This window comes from Zootoca vivipara, chromosome 1 (assembly GCF_963506605.1).
Source record: "Zootoca vivipara chromosome 1, rZooViv1.1, whole genome shotgun sequence".
NCBI lineage: Eukaryota > Metazoa > Chordata > Lepidosauria > Squamata > Lacertidae > Zootoca > Zootoca vivipara.
In genome coordinates this window covers 91,334,171-91,354,562 of record NC_083276.1, presented here as the reverse complement: position 1 = coordinate 91,354,562, position 20,392 = coordinate 91,334,171, and the positions used below count along the sequence as shown (strand labels likewise).

General features: G+C 44.8%; 1 protein-coding gene across 2 annotated transcripts in view; it reads right to left on the bottom strand.

Annotated features, from left to right (window-relative positions):
* PDIA5 (protein disulfide isomerase family A member 5) overlaps window positions 1-20,392 on the bottom strand; it is a 169,522-nt gene that overhangs the window by 119,604 nt on the left and 29,526 nt on the right. For both annotated transcript variants that reach the window (XM_035129030.2, XM_060276208.1), the window contains exon 2: window positions 12,856-12,982. In XM_035129030.2, the coding sequence (XP_034984921.2) occupies window positions 12,856-12,982 (127 nt within the window). The remainder of the gene's footprint in view (window positions 1-12,855; window positions 12,983-20,392) is intronic.

The window sequence follows — 20,392 nt, the reverse complement described above, 5'->3', positions numbered from 1 at the left end:
GTCTCCTGCAGCCAGGCTTTCCCGTTTCCCTGCTGTGGTGCTGCGTCAGTGGGGGAGGGCACAACCGTTCCCGCCTTTCCTTGCCACTCCCTGCGATGTGGGCAGTCTCTGACGAGATGCTGGGGGGAGTTGCAGAGAAAGCAATTCCCACCCCTTCCTTCCTTGCGTCTTGGCGCCGCTGGGGTTTGAAAAGCCCCCGCGCGCGCGCTATCAATCTGCATGGGTTCCTGGTCCTGACTGGCCCCAGGCGTGGCTTGAAAGGGTTGTTGGGGGAGTGGCTTCTCCTGCGACCGTGGGAACCAAGCCCGCTTTGCGCGCGTTGCTTGCTTGTCGCTCCACCAGGATTCCTGTCTCACCCCCACCGCCAGAGCCGCTTTGCTCAGCTGATCCATATTACTGGGCTTTGGACCTCTCGAGAGCTCATCCTTCACCTCCTCATGCAACCCCAAGTAGAACGCCGCTTGCATTGGGGGTGACTCGAGTTCCCACCCCAATCTGTGCACCAGCATGGTGAATTTCGCCCAATACGCGCGAACTGTCATATTTCCTTGGCGTAAATTATGAAGTTCCTCCTTAGTCTGGTCCATATGACTATCGGACGAATACATCGTTTTCAAACCTTCTAGAAATAGTTTGACATTCTTCATGCAAGGATTCTTTGTTGCGATTAACGGTCTTAGCCACTCCCTGGCTGCCCCGGTAAGGTGCTCCACAATAAACACTACCCTGTGCTCATCATCAGGGAACTCAGCGTGGTGCAGCTCAAGAGCATACACAATCTCAGTCTCAAAGCCCTGATATTCCCTCGGGTCTCCATTGAACTTGCTTACTAGCGTCCCGGCTCTCCTTCCTGGCAGCACTTGGACTTGGGGTGCCCCTCCCGCCTTGTTTTTCTCTGCATCCAGCTTGTTTTGGAGGTCTACCGCCACCGCCCTTAATTCCTGCTCTCTTTCCTGTAGCGCTCTCACCTGTTCCGCAAGTTGTAGCCGGTCGTCCTGGACCTTCTTAGTCTCTTCTTTAGCTGCCTTCAATTCCCCCTGCGCCTGCAGCGACAGCTGCTGCAGTTCTTGCTGGGCTTGCTCCGCGATCTGCCGCCATCTCTCCGCCTCTGACACGCTCATCCCGGCAACTCCAAAGTAGCCCAAAAAGGATTAGGAGGTTGCTGTCACAGTGGCCGGAGTGGACTACTTCAGAGTAACGACGCTACGCAGCTCTGCATTTTATTCTTTTATTGGTGCTGCGTATTTACAGTGCTGAAGTCATTGCTATTTACACGGAGTGATGTGATCAGTCGGTTTCAGAACCTCCTAATGGCTTTTGGCGCGTCTTTCTCCAACACAAAAGCTTTGGCAGACCCATCCTCTTTCCCCTCCTCTTTCTGCGTAGTTCTGGCGTTGGGGGGATGGGTCTCCCCCCCTTATTCACCCCTTCCTGTCCCACCTGGGACCCTGGCTCCTCTACCTTGCCTGAGCCTCGGACACGACTTCCTGCTTCCCCACTGGAATCGGAACTCTCTCTGCTTTCCCCTGTGCTCGGTGATTGGCTTGAACTCAGGAGGGGAGGGACTTCGCGATATCCCCTGTCCCTCACAATTACTGTATGGGAATACTGTAAAGGCAGACTGACAGATGTGAAGAGGAATTCTAATTAGCAACTACATACCGGTAATCCCTTCATTTAGGATAGTTCTTTTCCACAAACAACTTCTACTGCAGAGAAAGGTAACTTGGGTTTACATTATATTAAGAGGTATCAATATCCCAACTCTGAAAGATAATTCCACTCTACAGATTTGTTGAGCTATTCCTTGTCTATGATAATATGCATTGTTTTGCTGATAATGAGCAATCCACATTATCTTGCAAGTTATATATTTACTTTTTACTTTATTTTACTTTATTTATTTTATTTTACTTTATTTTACTTTATTTATTTTACTTTATTTTACTTTCTTGGGCTCCTTGATCACTGCAGATGGTGACAGCACTCACGAAATTAAAAGACGCCTGCTTCTTGGGAGAAAAGCAATAACAAACCTAGACAGCATCTTAAAAAGCAGAGACATCACCTTGCTGACAAAGGTCCATATAGTTAAAGCTATGGTTTTTCCAGTAGTGATGTATGGAAGTGAGAGCTGGACCATAAAGAAGGCTGATTGCCGAAGAATTGATGCTTTTGAATTATGGTGCTGGAGGAGACTCTTGGGAGTCCCATGGAGCAAAGTCAGTCCTCCGGGAATATGCAGGTAACCTTGGAAGGGACAGCACATGGAAGAATCCCAACCAAGCCTATGAAGAGGCGTGTAGTGGTGATAGGGGATTCCCTACTGAGGGGTACAGAAGCAGTGATCTGTGGGCCTGACAAGATGTCTCGAGAGGTGTGCTGTCTACCTGGGGCCAAGATCAAAGATGTAACAGAACGGCTGCAAGGAATCATAAAACCCACCGACAAATACCCCTTCCTTTTGGTGCATGTGGGAACCAATGACACTGCAAGCCATAGCTTACAGAAGATCAAAAATGATTATGAGGCTCTGGGCAGGAAGTTGAAGCAATTAGATGCACAAATTGTCATCTCTTCTGTACTCCCAGTTGAACGACATGGCCCAGGGAGAGAGGGAAAAATAGGGGAAGTGAACAACTGGCTTCGCAAATGGTGCAAACAGGAACGGTTTGGATTCCTAGATCACGGTCTGCAGTTTCTTGATGATGGACTTCTGGCAAGTGATGGACTGCACCTCACAAAAGTTGGGAGGAATGTTTTTGCCACGAAACTCAAAAACCTCATCAGGAGGGCTTTAAACTGACTTATGTGGGGGAGGGAGACAGTGGTCCTGAAGGTAGGAGTCTATCAAATGCTGAAGATGATCATCCAAATGTCAAGGACCAAATGGAGCAAGCAGCATGCAGACCTAGTGGTGGGACGAAAATATCCTTAAATAAGAGACATGGGGGAATGATCAACGGTCTTCAATGTCTGTATACTAATGCACAGAGCATGGGAAATAAACAAGATGAACTTGAGCTCTTGGTACAGCAAACTAAATATGACATAATAGGCATCACTGAAACCTGGTGGGATGAGTCTCATGACTGGAATGTAGTAATAGAGGGATACAATCTATTTAAGAGAAATAGACCAAACAGGAAAGGAGGAGGAGTAGCTTTATATGTTAGGGATATGTATACCTGTGAAGAGATCCAGGATTTAAAACTTCAAAGCCAAATTGAGAGTATCTGGGTCAAAATTAAGGGAGAGAAAAACAACAGTGATCTCATTGTGGGAGTTTACTATAGATCCCCAAGCCAAACTGAGGACACAGATGATGCCTTCCTGGAACAGATGGCCAAGCATTCCAAAGGAAGTGAGATAGTAGTAATGGGGGATTTCAACTATCCTGATATTTGTTGGATGTCAAACTCAGCCAAGAGCATGAGGTCGAACAGATTCCTCACTGGCCTTGCAGACAACTTCATTGTCCAGAAAGTGGGAGAAGCAACAAGAGGTTCATCCATTTTAGATCTGGTCCTAACCAATAGTGATGACTTGGTTAGTGGGGTAGAAGTGGCAGGATCATTAGGTGGGAGTGACCATGCTCTTCTGGAGTTTATTATCCAGCGGAAAGGAGCAACCAAGCATACTAAGGTCCAAATTCTAGACTTTAAGAAAGCCGACTTCAGAAAACTTAGGGAAACGCTGGGTGAAATCCCATGGACAGTAATACTAAAAGGGAAGGGAGTTCATGATGGTTGGGAGTTTGTTAAAAGGGAGATATTAAAAGCACAACTTCAGGCAATACCAATGAGACGGAAACATGGAAGGTGCCTAAAGAAGCCAGGCTGGCTATCTAAAGAACTTTTGACTGAGTTAAGATTTAAAAGGGATATGTACAAAAAATGGAAAAGGGGGGAAATCTCCAGAGAGGAATTCAAACATATAGCCAGCACGTGTAGAGACAAAGTCAGAAAAGCTAAAGCACAGAATGAACTCAGGCTCGCCAGAGAGGTTAAAAGCAACAAAAAGGGCTTTTATGGGTATGTCCGTAGCAAAAGGAAAAACAAGGAAACAGTGGGGTCACTCAGAGGAGAAGATGGTGAAATGCAAACAGGGGACAGAGAAAGGGCAGAACTCCTCAATGCCTTCTTTGCCTCAGTCTTCTCCAAGAAAGAAAACAACGCCCGACCTGAAGAATATGGAGCAGATGATTCAGCAGGGGAAACACAGCCCAGAATAAGTAAGGAGGTAGTACAAGAATACTTGGCTAGTTTAGATGTATTCAAGTCTCCAGGGCCAGATGAACTACATCCAAGAGTATTAAAAGAACTGGCAGAGGTGATTTCAGAACCACTGGCAATAATCTTTGAAAATTCCTGGAGAACAGGCGAAGTTCCAGCAGACTGGAGGAGGGCAAATGTTGTCCCTATTTTCAAAAAGGGGAAAAGAGAGGACCCAAACAATTACCGCCCAGTCAGCCTGACATCAATACCAGGAAAGATTCTAGAGCAGATCATTAAGCAAACAGTCTGTGAGCACCTAGAAAGAAACTCTGTGATCACTAAAAGTCAGCATGGGTTCCTGAAAAATAAGTCATGTCAGACTAATCTGATCTCATTTTTTGACAGAATTACAAGCCTGGTAGATGAAGGGAACGCTGTGGATGTAGCCTATCTTGATTTCAGCAAGGCCTTTGACAATGTGCCCCATGATATTCTTGTAAAGAAGCTGGTAAAATGTGGGCTAGACAATGCTACCATTCAGTGGATTTGTAACTGGCTTACTGACCGAACCCAAAGGGTGCTCATCAATGGCTCCTCCTCATCCTGGAGAGTAGTGACTAGTGGGGTGCCACAGGGTTCTGTCTTGGGCCCAGTCTTGTTCAACATCTTTATCAATGACTTGGATGATGGGCTTGAGGGCATCCTGAGCAGGTTTGCAGATGACACCAAATTGGGAGGGGTGGCTAACACCCCAGAGGACAGGATCACACTTCAGAATGACCTTAACAGATTAGACAACTGGGCCAAAGCAAACAAGATGAATTTTAACAAGGAGAAATGTAAAGTACTACACTTGGGCAAAAAAAATGAAAGGCACAAATACAGGATGGGAGACACCTGGCTTGAGAGCAGTACATGTGAAAAGGATCTAGGAGTCTTGGTAGACCACAAACTTGACATGAGTCAGCAGTGTGATGCAGCAGCTAAAAAAGCCAATGCAATTCTGGGCTGCATCAATAGGAGTATAGCATCTAGATCAAATATATAAAAGGATGTCATATAGAGGAGGGAGAAAGGTTGTTTTCTGCTGCTCCAGAGAAGCGGACACGGAGCAACGGATTCAAACTACAAGAAAGAAAATTCCACCTAAACATTAGGAAGAACTTCCTGACAGTAAGAGCTGTTCGGCAGTGGAATTTGCTGCCAAGGAGTGTGGTGGAGTCTCCTTCTTTGGAGGTCTTTAAGCAGAGGCTTGACAGCCATCTGTCAGGAATGCTTTGATGGTGTTTCCTGCTTGGCAGGGGGTTGGACTGGATGGCCCTTGTGGTCTCTTCCAACTCTATGATTCTATGATTCTAAGATCAAACCTATCCATTCTTAAGGAAATCAGCCCTGAGTGCTCCCTGGAAGGACAGATCGTGAAGCTGAGGCTCCAATACTTTGGCCACCTCGTGAGAAGAGAAGAATCCTTGGAAAAGACCCTGATGTTGGGAAAGATTGAGGGCACTAGGAGAAGGGGACGACAGAGGACGAGATGGTTGGACAGTGTTCTCGAAGCTATGAACATGAGTTTGACCAAACTGCGGGAGGCAGTGCAAGACAGGAGTGCCTGGTGTGCTATGGTCCATGGGTTCACGAAGAGTCGAACACGACTAAACGACTAAACAACAACAATATGTACTTTTAAAATATAATGATTAATTAGTGGGTATACTGTATGATATAGTTCTGGATTTCTAAGTGCTCAATGGCCTTTCTAAATGAGATTGTTCCCATGTGGTGTCCAGATCTTTTTGAAAATCTTACTAGCACTGAGGGTCTTTTTTATTATATGCAATGCACAAATGAAATTAATTATATTCTCTGATAACCAATAGCCATTTGTTGTTGTTGTCGTTTAATCGTGTCCGACACTTCGTGACCCCATGGACCATAGCACGCCAGGCACTCCTGTCTTGCACTGCCTCCCGCAGTTTGGTCAAACTCATGTTCGTAGCTTCGAGAACACTGTCCAACCATCTTGTCCTCTGTCGTCCCCTTCTCCTAGTGCCCTCAATGTTTCCCAACATCAGGGTCTTTTCCAAGGATTCTTCTCTTCTCATGAGGTGGCCAAAGTATTGGAGCCTCAGCTTCACGATCTGTCCTTCCAGGGAGCACTCAGGGCTGATTTCCTTCAGAATGGATAGGTTTGATCTTCTTGCAGTCCATGGGACTCTCAAGAGTCTCCTCCAGCACCATAATTCAAAAGCATCAATTCTTCGGCGATCAGCCTTCTTTATGGTCCAGCTCTCACTTCCATACATCACTACTGGGAAAACCATAGCTTTAACTATACGGACCTTTGTCGGCAAGGTGATGTCTCTGCTTTTTAAGATGCTGTCTAGGTTTGTCATTGCTTTTCTCCCAAGAAGCAGGCGTCTTTTAATTTCGTGACTGCTGTCACAATCTGCAGTGATCAAGGAGCCCAAGAAAGTAAAATCTCTCACTGCCTCCATTTCTTCCCCTTCTATTTGCCAGGAGGTGATGGGACCAGTGGCCATGATCTTGGTTTTTTTGATGTTGAGCTTCAGACCATATTTTGCGCTCTCCTCTTTCACCCTCATTAAAAGGTTCTTTAATTCCTCCTCGCTTTCTGCCATCAAGGTTGTGTCATCTGCATATCTGAGGTTGTTGATATTTCTTCCGGCAATCTTAATTCCGGCTTGGGATTCATCTAGTCCAGCCTTTCGCATGATGAATTCTGCATATAAGTTAAATAAGCAGGGAGACAATATACAACCTTGTCGTACTCCTTTCCCAATTTTGAACCAATCAGTTGTTCCATATCCAGTTCTAACTGTAGCTTCTTGTCCCACATAGAGATTTCTCAGGAGACAGATGAGGTGATCAGGCACTCCCATTTCTTTAAGAACTTGCCAAAGTTTGCTGTGGTCGACACAGTCAAAGGCTTTTGCATAGTCAATGAAGCAGAAGTAGACGTTTTTCTGGAACTCTCTAGCTTTCTCCATAATCCAGCGCATGTTTGCTATTTGGTCTCTGGTTCCTCTGCCCTTTCGAAATCCAGCTTGCACTTCTGGGAGTTCTCGGTCCACATACTGCCTAAGCCTGCCTTGTAGAATTTTAAGCATAACCTTGCTAGCGTGTGAAATGAGCGCAATTGTGCGGTAGTTGGAGCATTCTTTGGCACTGCCCTTCTTTGGAATTGGGATGTAGACTGATCTTCTCCAATCCTCTGGCCATTGCTGAGTTTTCCAAACTTGCTGGCATATTGGGTGTAGAACCTTAAAAGCATCATCTTTTAAAATTTTAAATAGTTCAGCTGGAATATCATCACTTCCACTGGCCTTGTTATTAGCAGTGCTTTCTAAGGCCCATTTGACTTCACTCTCCAAGATGTCTGGCTCAAGGTCAGCAACCACACTACCTGGGGTGTACGAGACCTCCATATCTTTCTGGTATAATTCCTCTGTGTATTCCTGCCACCTCTTCTTGATGTCTTCTGCTTCTGTTAGGTCCTTACCACTTTTGTCCTTGATTATGGTAATCTTTGTACGAAATGTTCCTTTCATATCTCCAATTTTCTTGAACAGATCTCTGGTTTTCCCCATTCTATTGTTTTCCTCTATTTCTTTGCATTGCTCATTTAAGAAGACCCTCTTGTCTCTCCTTGCTGTTTTTTGGAAATCTGCATTCAGTTTCCTGTATCTTTCCCTATCTCCCTTGCATTTTGCTTGCCTCCTCTCCTCCGCTATTTGTAAGGCCTCGTTGGACAGCCATTTTGCTTTCTTGCATTTCCTTTTCCTTGGGATGGTTTTCGTTGCTGCCTCCTGTATAATGTTACGAGCCTCCATCCATAGTTCTTCAGGCACTCTGTCCACCAAATCTAAATCCTTAAACCTGTTCCTCACTTCCACTGTGTATTCATAAGGGATTTGATTCAGAGTGTATCTTACTGGCCCAGTGGTTTTCCTACTTTCTTCAGTTTAAGCTGGAATTTTGCTATAAGAAGCTGATGATCTGAGTTACAGTCAGCTCCAGGTCTTGTTTTTGCTGACTGTATAGAGCTTCTCCATCTTTGGCTGCAGAGAATATAATCAATCTGATTTCGATGCTGCCCATTTGGTGATATCCATGTGTAGAGTCGTCTCTTGTGTTGTTGGAAGAGAGTGTTTGTGATGACCAGCTTGTTCTCTTGACAGAACTCTATTAGCCTTTGCCCTGCTTCATTTTGAACTCCAAGGCCAAACTTGCCAGTTGTTCCTTTTATCTCTTGATTCCCTACTTTAGCATTCCAATCCCCTGTAATGAGAAGAACATCCTTCTTTGGTGTCATTTCTAGAAGGTGTTGTAGGTCTTCATAGAATTGGTCAATTTCACTTTCTTCAGCACCGGTAGTTGGTGCATAAACTTGGATTACCGTGATGTTAAAAGGTCTGCCTTGGATTCGTATCGAGATCATTCTGTCATTTTTGAGATTGCATCCCATTATAGCTTTTGCCACTCTTCTGTTGACTATGAGGGCCACTCCATTTCTACTACAGGATTCTTGCCCACAGTAGTAGATATGATAGTCACCCGAACTGAATTCACCCATTCCCTTCCATTTTAGTTCACTGATGCCCAGGATGTCGATATTTATTCTTGTCATCTCATTTTTGACCACATCCAGCTTACCTCCATTCATGGTTCTTACATTCCAGGTTCCTATGCAATATTTTTCTTTACAGCATCGGACTTTCCTTTCGCTTCCAGGCATATCTGCAACTGAGCGTCCTTTCGGCTTTGGCCCAGCCGCTTCATCAGCTCTGAATCTACTTGTACTTGTCCTCCGCTCTTCCTCAGTAGCATGTTGGACGCCTTCCGACCTGAGGGGCTCATCTTCCAGCGTCATAACTTTTATATGCCTGTTGTCTTTGTCCATGGAGTTTTCTTGGCAGGGATACTGGAGTGGCTTGCCAGTTCCTTCTCCAGGTGGATCATGTTTAGTCAAAACTCTCCACTATGACCTGTCCATCTTGGGTGGCCCTGCATGGCATAGCTCATAGCTTCTCTGAGTTATTCAAGCCCCTTCGCCACGACAAGGCATTGATCCATGAAGGGGACCAATAGCCATAGCAGACCCTAATGTTTCTGCTTTCTACTTGTGGCATGCTGCAAATAGTATGATATACATTATTCTGTACTAGTGTATTTCAGCACGTTCAATAACGGGCGCTAGAACATCCCGGGGTTCGGAGAAGCGCTTGCGCAGCGCTTCTCCGAACCCTGGGACCTGTCCTTGCTGTCGGCGGCAGAGGGACAGGAACGAAGGAGGAGAAAGCAGCCCTTTCTCCTCCTTCCTTCCTCTCCCTCCGCCGCTGACAGCCCTTTCTGTCGGTGGTGAGGGGAGAGGAACGAACGGAAAGAAAGCAGCCCTTTCTCTCCGTTCGTTCCCCTGCCACCACCGCCGACAGAAAGCACAGATCCCGGGGTTGCCGGCTCTGTCGGGTGGGGGGAGGGAGAAGCAATCCGATCCTCTGCTTCTCCCTTCCCCCACCTGACAGAGCCAAATGCCGGCTCTGTTGGGCAGGGGGAGGGAGAAGCCGAAGACCGATCGGATCTTCTGCTTCTCCCTCCCCCCCACCCGACAGAGCCGGCAACCCCACAGCGGGGGCTTCTCACCGTTTGCCTTCCCCCCAGGGGGAGGCAAATGGCGAAAAACCCCGCCACGCCATACTTCGGCTCCAGGACTGGCTTGGCGGTGGCGGGAAGAAGGGGAGGAATTCCTCCCCTTTTTCCCGCCGCCGCCAAGCCAGTCCCCCAGCCGAATTGCCCACTGCCGCTTCGACTTCCTCGGCTACGGCAAGCAGGCAGACAGCTCGCCTGCTTGCCTTCGCCCAGGAAGCGCTGTCCCATGCCAGCGCATCTCCAGCATGAGACGGGGCTTCAGAGCGGCGGTTGGCGGAGCGGCGGTTGGCGGTTGTCTCTGCCTCCAATCCCTGTGTCCCTGGCGCACATGCGCAGTACCCCAGGGACACACGGGACAACTTGGACGCAGGGACAACTTGGACTTTATTATATAGGATTATCAATAAAATGTACTTATTATTTCTACCTCTCTTTTAAATCAGAACCAGTGAAGGCGGTGAAGATCCTGTGTGAGTGCCTGGAGGCGGTTGGAGGATGGATGGCGGCTAACGGATTGAAGTTGAATCCTGACAAGACAGAAGTACTATTTTGGGGGGACAGGAGGCGGGCAGGTGTGGAGGACTCCCTGGTCCTGAATGGGGTAACTGTGCCCTTGAAGGACCAGGAGCGCAGCCTGGGAGTCATTCTGGACTCACAGCTGTCCATGGAGGCACAGGTTAATTCTGTGTCCAGGGCAGCTGTCTACCAGCTCCATCTGGTACACAGGCTGAGACCCTACCTGCCCGCGAACTGTCTCGCCAGAGTGGTGCATGCTCTGGTTATCTCCCGCTTGGACTACTGCAATGCACTCTACGTGGGGCTTCCTTTGAAGGTGACCCGGAAACTGCAATTAATCCAGAATGCGGCAGCTAGACTAGTGACTGGGAGTGGCCGCCGGGACCACATAACACCGGTCCTGAGAGATCTACACTGGCTCCCAGTAAGTTTCCGAGCACAATTCAAAGTGTTGGTACTGACCTTTAAAGCCCTAAACAGCCTCGGTCCTGTATACCTGAAGGAGCGTCTCCACCCCCACCATTCAGCCTGGACACGGAGATCCAGCACTGAGGGCCTTCTGGCGGTTCCCTCATTGCAAGAAGTGAGGTTACAGGGAACCAGACAGAGGGCCTTCTCGGTAGTGGCACCCGTCCTGTGGAACGCCCTCCCAGCAGATGTCAAGGCAATAAGTAACTATTTTACTTTTAGAAGACAACTGAAGGCAGCCCTGTTTAGGGAAGTTTTTAATGTTTAATGCTGTACTGTTTTAATATTCGGTTGGAAGCCACCCAGAGTGGCTGGGGAAACCCAGCCAGATGGGCGGGGTATAAATAATAAATTATTAAATTATTATTATTATACTGTGGACATAACTATTATACTGTGGACATAACTATTGTTTGTCAACTCCGGCACCACTCGAAATCACAGTCAGCATAACCCACTTTAAACCATGGCTGCAGCTTCTAGTCTGCTGGCCAAGCTTCTTAATCATGGTTTTGGAAGGTGGCTGAATCAAGCATCTGTTCCCTTTCCTGCCCCCTCCATTATCTAATTAATCAACAGAAATTAGTAAAAAAGCCCTGCCTTAGTAGCAAGAAGAGGTGAACCTCAGTCACTTAAGAGTCCATAAAATTCTGCCCTTTAATCTAATTCTGTTGCAGTCAATGTAAAATATTCTAAAATCAGATAAGTTAAAAAAACAAAACCCTAATTCTTGAAGAAGCTTCCCCAAACAAGCTACTTGGGAGAAGCAGCTCTCCCCCTTTCAGAATAAGCAACAAGGGGGCTTAAGCCTAAGAGCAACTGTGTAATAAATTTTAAAAACCAACATCTCTTGGCTTGTTCCTCTTCCTCACCCAAAGGGGGGGCTCAAGGAGGGAATAAAAAAACATTAAAGAGACCAATTTGATCTAATTTCTAAGCTAATGTGCAGATCATACATCTCCTGGCCAAGTAAATATCACAGCCATGAAATATTAGGCGTAATTAGCCTTTCTGCACACAGTGCCCTAAATGGGCCAAGCTCTTGCAAATAATCTTGCCAAGAGCAGCTCACAATCCAGTACAGACAATTAAAGAGAGAGAGAAAGAAAGCAGAAGAAAAGCTGTACTATAGAATCAGGGATGGAGGCAGAAGGAGGAAACAAGCAGAGAAAAGAAGTTGATTGTAACTGAAAGAGACAGCAAGTGGGTGGCTAGCAGACAAGAAGTTAAGAAGGGTATTTCAAGCGGAGGTGAAGCATAAGAAGATGCAAACGGAACAGACCAAAGGCGGGGGGGGGGGAGGGAGGGAGGGAGAGAGAGAGAGAGAGAGAGAGAGAGAAGGAAACAGAAGGATAAACACAAATGCTGGTGACATCAACTTGGTGTGTGGGGATGCTTGTATAACTAGGCAAAGGGGAAGGAAGATTGCTCTTTTTCACACACAGTGTTTATATATTATATATATGATACAGGGCAAATAAAACTGTTGCTGAGAACATCCTTGATGTGTGTTAAGAGAATAAAGGGAAAAGAAATGGTAGGAAGAGTGCCTCAAGGCAAAATAGTGGAATGACTTGTGTGATGCTAAGCCGAAAATCTCACCAGATCTGCCTCCATCTGCGCTTCTCCTTATACGACTGCTCTTATAAAACAGAAGCGATACATCCTTTTATTTATAAAAGTTATAAAATTAAAAAAACTTATTTTGTTAGGTGTAAGGACGGGAAGGAAAATAGCAAGAGAGAAATGAATTCATTCCTGGAAACAAAATCCAAAGTTTGATCAGCAAATGCTTGTATCAGTCTGCAAAACAGTCTGCTATTTATCAGATATACAGTATATAAGGTTTAAAATCAAGATTTAACTTTTTTTAAAAAAATCCTTGCTCTTTTAGTGATCCTTTCAACCTTGACAGCCACTCAGCATTATTTGTTAACGTATTAATTGCTCTTAAACCTTTGCTTGTTTTTTAATGGGCAGCACTCACAAGATTTGGAATATAGCACCAACACATTGTTCCGTGTTCTCAGGAGCTTCTTGAAGTCCTTCTGATCACTAATTTTCTCTATCAATGGGGACATCTTTGCTGATAATAGGCAGGCTGGAAAGATGGTCTGCAATGGAAAGACAAAGAGAAAAACAAACAGGCACATTACTATTACGACACAACCTGTTTGCATGACAGGGCGCAGCAGAGCCAAAGGGGGCTGAATACAAAACAGGTAGCAATAAAACATTTGGGGGTGCTACGGCCCGTCAGCCCCCGACTTGAGTGTCCGGACAAGTAGCTCCTCCCCAGGATCTATAACCAGTGGAAGAACAAAGTGGCAGTAACTTTTCCTGCCAACTACCCATGGCACTCTTGCACACTCCTAGGGTGGATCTACACACAGGAAAAAAATGCTATAAATAAGCCAGAAATTAAATCATTATAACAAAAGGGGAGAACTATGTAAGATCACATAGAAAAGTTTTCTGTTCTACAGCACCATCTGGTGTTGCATGTTTATAACACATTCAAAACACTGTTTTTTGACTAATGTAGCTGAGTCCCTATTTAACCATGGTTTGGTATAGCATCACATGTGAACTGGCCCACTGGTTCTTAGTCCACAACCTGATGCATGCCTTCCCAGACACAAAGACCTACCTGAAGCCTAAAAAATGCAGCTATGAGACAAATGTATCCCTAAACAGGTAAGCAAGTGAAAGACCCACTGTAGGGTAATGATGGGGAAGAAAGCCATGCCCAAATTGCAAACCACTATGAGTCATGACTAGAAAGCTATCTCATAGCAAGGCAGAACACTGGTTGACCTTGCTCAGTTTAGTCTACACAGACTGGCAAAGGCTCTCCAGGGTTTCAGACAGGGGACAATCCCAGTCCTACCTTGATACAAAACATGTACTCTCCCAATGACCTATGTCCCTTCCTCTGCTTGATGCAGCAAGCAATCCTGGGACACCAACGGAAACGGACTCCAAAGAGGTCATGGAGAAACTAAAAGGGTTTACAGTGGGGGTACAACAATCCCTCACACCATCCAGCAAGGCCGTGGCATTGGTTTCCATTAGAACAGCATGGTAAATATACATTAGACACAATTAAGAGGCCTAATGTGGGCACTCAAAACAGGTTCCTATCAACCATTAGGAAACCCAACAGAAACAACACTATCCATGGCAGCAGCTTCTACACATTCCTGGAACAGGTATCACTGACCAAAAATAGACATCGCCTGTATTCATCTTCTTCTGAATGAAAGGGTTAGTGAAGAAGGGTATGCAGTAGCAAAGAAGGATTTTTCAGTGATCAATATGAATGCTCAAAAATCCCACTTTATTTTCATGGCAATCAACATTGCTGTTGGAGGCTATAAGGGATATTGCAATTATTGCATTGTCTGCCTCCCACTGTCTGTAGGCAGGCTGTTATTGAGTCTAACTCTTGAACAAGAGACATACATTCTAGCCCTGTAGTCTATTAAAACACTGTGTCTCTCCTCCTGCCTCTTCACTTCCCCATTCAATGCTATTACTTAGTGAAAACCTCACCCTCCCCAACTATGTGTTTTAATATCCGCTGCACCGGTTTGGAGCTATGAAGAGTGAAAAACTGAAGAAAGTTTGAATTCAAACACCTCACACAAAGGGGTGATCAAATAAGACAAACAGTAAATGTGTAACTTGCACCCCTGCATGCACTGATATGATGATAATACACCAGGGATGCTGAACTGAGGGCAGCATTCCCTGTGAATTACCCCTCAGGGGTCACATACCAGGAGCGGAGTTTGTAGTGGCCAGGGATAAAAGTGGGCAGGGCAACCCCTTTTCTCCCCAATATCCCTCTTCCCTCTCTCTCTCTCTCCGTCCCTCCCTCCCTGCTCTCCATTCTGCTATCCCGAGTAAAGTTGTCCCTAACTACATGTGACAGTAATTTCTCATTACATACAACCCACTCAGACAGAATATATGAGACCTGCTGCGCTGCCTAACCCCCTTTGCCGTTCATGTGATTTCTCAGGGGAAGTGTGCATTTTCAGAGGCCAGAAAGATGTGCTGCAGCGCACTCATTTCTTTAAAGTGTGATTACAGGAACAGTTCTGAGAATTAACATGCCGTGTCTGTAATTAATGCTTGTTCCCTTCTTATAGCTATGAGGGGCGTGTCCAGTATTACTTTCTGCCTGCTGAGTATAAAAGCTGGAGTTACTCACTTTAAAATGCAGTGCTTGCCTGCTCAAAGCTTCCAATACACTGCAGTATGTCATGTGTCTCTGGAGAGTAAATAGCACACTGTGTAAATTAGGATTTTAATACAATCAAATGGATTTTAACCAAGTCTCACCATCACCAGATTCTGTAGCAAAATCCGGTGGCCTTATTAAAAGAGATGTGTATAGAGGTAGCTTGGAATCACCGTATTCCTCCCCAAAATGGAAATGAGGCAGTAGGCTAGAGTTTTGCTGCAGCATCATACACTCCCTGGGGGAAACACAATCTTAGAAGTGATGGAGGCACTACATGCCTCCACACACTTGTGTCTTCTGTGTCACTTCTGTTGTATGACATATTAATTCCTGTCAAAGTGTATAAAACGTGAATTTATATCCCAAAATGCCTTATGTTATGCCCCAAAATGATTCATGCAGCAACAGAGAATTTCCTCAGTTTCTACTCCAAACCATAGACACAGGTGCCATGCCATTTCCCTTGTATGGCGGGCCTCCAAGTATCCCACTGGCACTTGCTGAATAAATCACCGCCATTTACTCTGTATTAAGATTAATGTTTTACCCTGTTGAGGCCACCAGAACCTAAATGTTCACTGAAAGTGTTCTGTGCTGACAGGTGGAATATGGAAATCTGCATATTCATGCTTAGGCCTCTGCATCAGATATTCAGCAGGTGATCGAGGGCATCCCAAGCACTCGTCACCTTGAGATAAGCACTGTGGACTACATGACATTTGCAAGTTGATAAGAGTTAAAAAGTCGGATAATGCAATTCTCTTTTCAGAAGCAGCTCCGTGCATTAATTCAGACATCAGGCCACACTTCTCTAAGCAAGACTTCCTCTATAAACAGCTGCTAGGAATTGTCATTAACTCACTTGGGACTCCCTGTGCAGTTGTAACGTCTCTCTTACATGGACCAGGAACAGGAAGCATAATCTACTTAAATCTTTTCCCAGAGGTATAAGGGGATCCATCTTTATAACTCTGGAGTATGACAAGGGTGATGGGTGTTATTTTTGACCAATGCCTCTTTTTTTGGACACGCTTCTTCTGGGCCTTCATGAGCCCAAATGCTCTAATACTCCTCTTCTCCCCTTCCCACCCCTCATTCTTTAGTTTTTTTAATGTCAGTTAGTAGGGAGTGCCTGGTGCTGCCCAGGATATTATTATTTTTTTAGAAACCAAAATATATTGTGTTTTGTGAGCTTGGGCCACTCACTGAAAATACTGGGCAATTCAAAATGGCATCTTCATTCGAAGTGGAACCTGGTATCCAGACATTGATGAAGGCTGCTACCACAACCACAGGAACCCCGTGTGTGGCAATGGTATCTTAAGAGGTGGCCAAATCTGTGCCAAAAAAACCACTGACATCACACCAAAGTCAAATTTCAAGTGCACCATCTTGATTCAAAATGGCACCTGGCACCGAAACATCAGCTTAGGACCACCCACCCACCCACAACTCAGGAACCCTCATGCCAAGTTCAGCAAAACTATCTTGAGAGATGGCCAAGACTATGCCAAAAAAATGGCAGTCACCAAAATCATATTTTAGTCTGCCATCTTGATTCAAAATGGTAACCTTCACCTAAATGACAATGAGGAATGCCATCTCTACCTCAGGGACCCATGTGCCAGGTTTGGTGACAATATCTTGAGAGGCATCCAAACATACAGAGAACCCCCCCCCCAAAAAAAAAAGTAGACAGACAAAACCACTTTCCAAAATATATAGCATGCTGGTGAGGAGTGACCAGCACCACCCATGATTTTTTAGAAGCTAAAAGATATCATTTTCTATAAATGGACAGTGTAATCTGAGAGTACCACGGTAAGAATCAGGTTAAGTCATGCCAAAGTCATGTTTTAGTCTTCCATCCTGACTGAAAATGGTGCCTAGAATCTCAATGTTGACAAAGACCACAGCTCCCACCTTGGGAATCCTTGTGCTAAGTTCGGGGATGCCAATAAAACAAGCAGAGTCATGACAAAATCACATTTCAGTTTGCCATCTTGATTTAACATGGTGCCTGGCATCCAAATATCAATATAGACCCCATCTCACAAACTGTTCCAGGTAGGAACGTTTGTGTCTCCATATATAGCTTTTCTCCATGAAAAAGTATGAAGGTAAGAATCTAGTTCACTGTCAGCTTACATAACAAGTAAGCCTAGTTCCACCAAAAGCTCTCTGACCACTGGTATTGGCCAAGCAGGGCAATTTACTCCATACACTCTGTTTTTGATCACTTATAGTCATTACAAATGAGGGACCCAGGTGGCGCTGTGGTTAAATCACTGAGCCTAGGGCTTGCTGATCAGAAGGTCGGCGGTTCGAATCCCTGTGACGGGGTGAGCTCCCGTTGCTTGGTCCCAGCTCCTGCCAACCTAGCAGTTCGAAAGCACGTCAAAATGCAAGTAGATAAATAGGAACCGCTACAGCGGGAAGGTAAACGGCGTTTCCGTGTGCTGCTCTGGTTAACCAGAAGTGGCTTTGTCATGCTGGCCACATGACCTGGAAGCTATACGCCGGCTCCCTTGGCCAATAATGCGAGATGAGCGCGCAACCCCAGAGTCGGTCAAGACTGGACCTAATGGTCAGGGGTCCCTTTACCTTTTACTAGTCATTACAATACAGATCAACTGCTAGGATTGGCATCTGGAACTGTTAACCCTATGGCTGGAATATATACCGTATTTCTCCGTGTATAAACACCCCCGTGTATAAAACGACCCCTATTTTTAACCCCAAATTAAGAAAATGCACTATGCATTATCTGTGTATAAGACGACCCCTTTTTTTGAACTTCAAAAAATTAGGAAAAAATATAGTCTTATACACGGAAAAATACGGTACTTTTCACAGCCATTTACTTTCATTAAAAAACCCTGCAAATTCATATAACATTAAATCCAGGAATTTCAAGTAAGTTAGATACAATTTTACCGTTAAACTGAATAATGAGTATATTGTTTTTTGTCATTTTAAAAGACCCAGATAGAAAGAGGAAAGAGGAAAAAGGAAAAACCTCTGGCCAAATACATCAAGACTAGTATACTACCAAAGGAACACACTTTATGAATGTTGGGATACGACTCAAGGGATATATTCACACTACATTGTTTGCAAAAAAGACTTCACAGAAGGTGCTACAAGCCCATCTAGGCAATAAAAAAACCCCTCTATTCATTTGTTTTACACCCAAGGTCACAGAAACGGATGCACACATGGTGCGAGGTCAGGAAAGTTGACACACATTTCTGGAAAGGAAATCTGCCTGTTTCTCCTGTGAAGCTCCTAACAAGCAATATGAATCGGACACAACTACTAAAGCTTGCCATTCAACATGTGCAACACACATTCACACAACCTGTAAAATAAAAAATTACGGTAATTCTGTTGAAGACATCGACCTAATTGCAGCTTTGGAATCCAGTTTCTGAATTACTGTAGAACAGTGGTTTTAAAAGCATTATTACAGTTGTTAACATTTATTAGATAAACAGGATCACATCAAGCCAGAAATGATCTGATGTGGGTTCCAGCTGAAGTGGGCATCAATTATTCTTGTAGGTTTACAGGAGATAAAAGTGAACAAGTTGCTAAAAGGACTGCAGTGGCAGTAATGGCTTTCCTCCTGTCATCATGTGCATATGCACTGTTGCTGAGAGCTGCGCTGAGCGATGAAACATTTTCTGACTCTGCAGTCTTAGTCACTCAGCCCACTTCTGCAATGCCCCTGTGAAGGAACTCAGCAACATTTTGTGTATGAAATTGTTCACATCTAACACAATTTAGCTATTTTACTGTTGAATCAGAATGCAAGCCAGAAGTGTCGCTGGCACTACCTTGTTCTGTTTGCTTGGATAAGTTCCACGCCGTTTCCTTCTCCAATGGTAACAGAAGGCTTGCGGAAGTGCATACAATCATATTTCTTTTGGATCCTTGCTGATCCAAAAGTAGCCATCAGGCTCCTTGCCAATCCAAAGTAGCAATCAGGCTCATTTTGGATGCATTGCCCCACAATCAGTGGGGCAGCTACACATAGCTGCATTCAAATATCATACAAATAACAGTTTGTTTTTTCATCCAAACCAGAGTGCTCAAACACCTTAGTTCACAATGGGTATCAAACCATGGTTTGAAGCTGGTTTGCAAAATGCAGATTACGCTAACCATGGTTCACCGTTGTGTTAAAAATCACAAGCCATTGATAGACCACAGTTAAGATTATTACACCACCTTAAGAAACTGCTGCCCCATGGAGACAAGAGATGAAGTAGATTGATGAGCAGTTGTGAGAGGAACACACAACCAGGGTGTGCCTGCTGTACATAGGAAAGCTCAAACTATGGTGTGATTCTGGGTGGCACAAACCTTGGTTTTACACAATATCAGGACTGACATGGCAAAATAAGAAGGGACTTCAAAGCACTTTAAACTATGTGCCAGCCATACTTACTACAGTATCCCTAAACTCAAGAATCAAAACTCATTTATACCCAACGTGGAACTTATAATCAGATTCTGCAGTTACAAATTATTCACTTTGTAAAGGCCTGAGGGAACATAAGCTCTGGGATTCATGTACTATATTCAGATTGAATGACTCTGGGGTGTTGAAACCAATGTGCAAGAAATTACAAGACTACCACTTTTATCTAAAGTGTTTTTCTCTCTCTCCTCTTCTTCTTTCCCTGATCTTCAGAGCTGAATAATTATCAGTTTTTTTTAGATTTTCCATTTAGCCTTCAGGGCAATATTTATTAGTGAGATAGTCCCTCGAGTTCTTCCTTTAAATTTTCCAGCAATCTCTGTAAATTGTAGAATTGTTGCTCATGTAGGCATTGAGAGACCACTTGCCTGCATTCCAGATAAACATGAGAATTATTTGATGTTGGTTAAAAAGATGCAGGGCTTGTGTAAGGGTGCATTTTTCAAGTTTTATAAAGCTGCAAAACTGGCTTACACTTGACCAGGGCAGCAGTGTCTACACAAAATTCAGCTCCCTTTTACAAGCACCTGAAAAGCCCACCTTATGACATGACTATTGTAAATAATTTAACTTGATTTTCAACCATTCACAACCTGTTCTGGAGGTTTCACACAGTAACTGTGAGACTCAGAGAGCTGTTTCACTCACTGTAAAATGCTAGCCTGCCCAGCTGGTTACCCACACCAAGCTGGTGACTGTAACTTTCCACCATATGCAGGGTTGTAGCATTGTTGGGCTTAAGCTACAAGGCCTTGAACTCACATCACTATCTAGTCATTTAGCTAA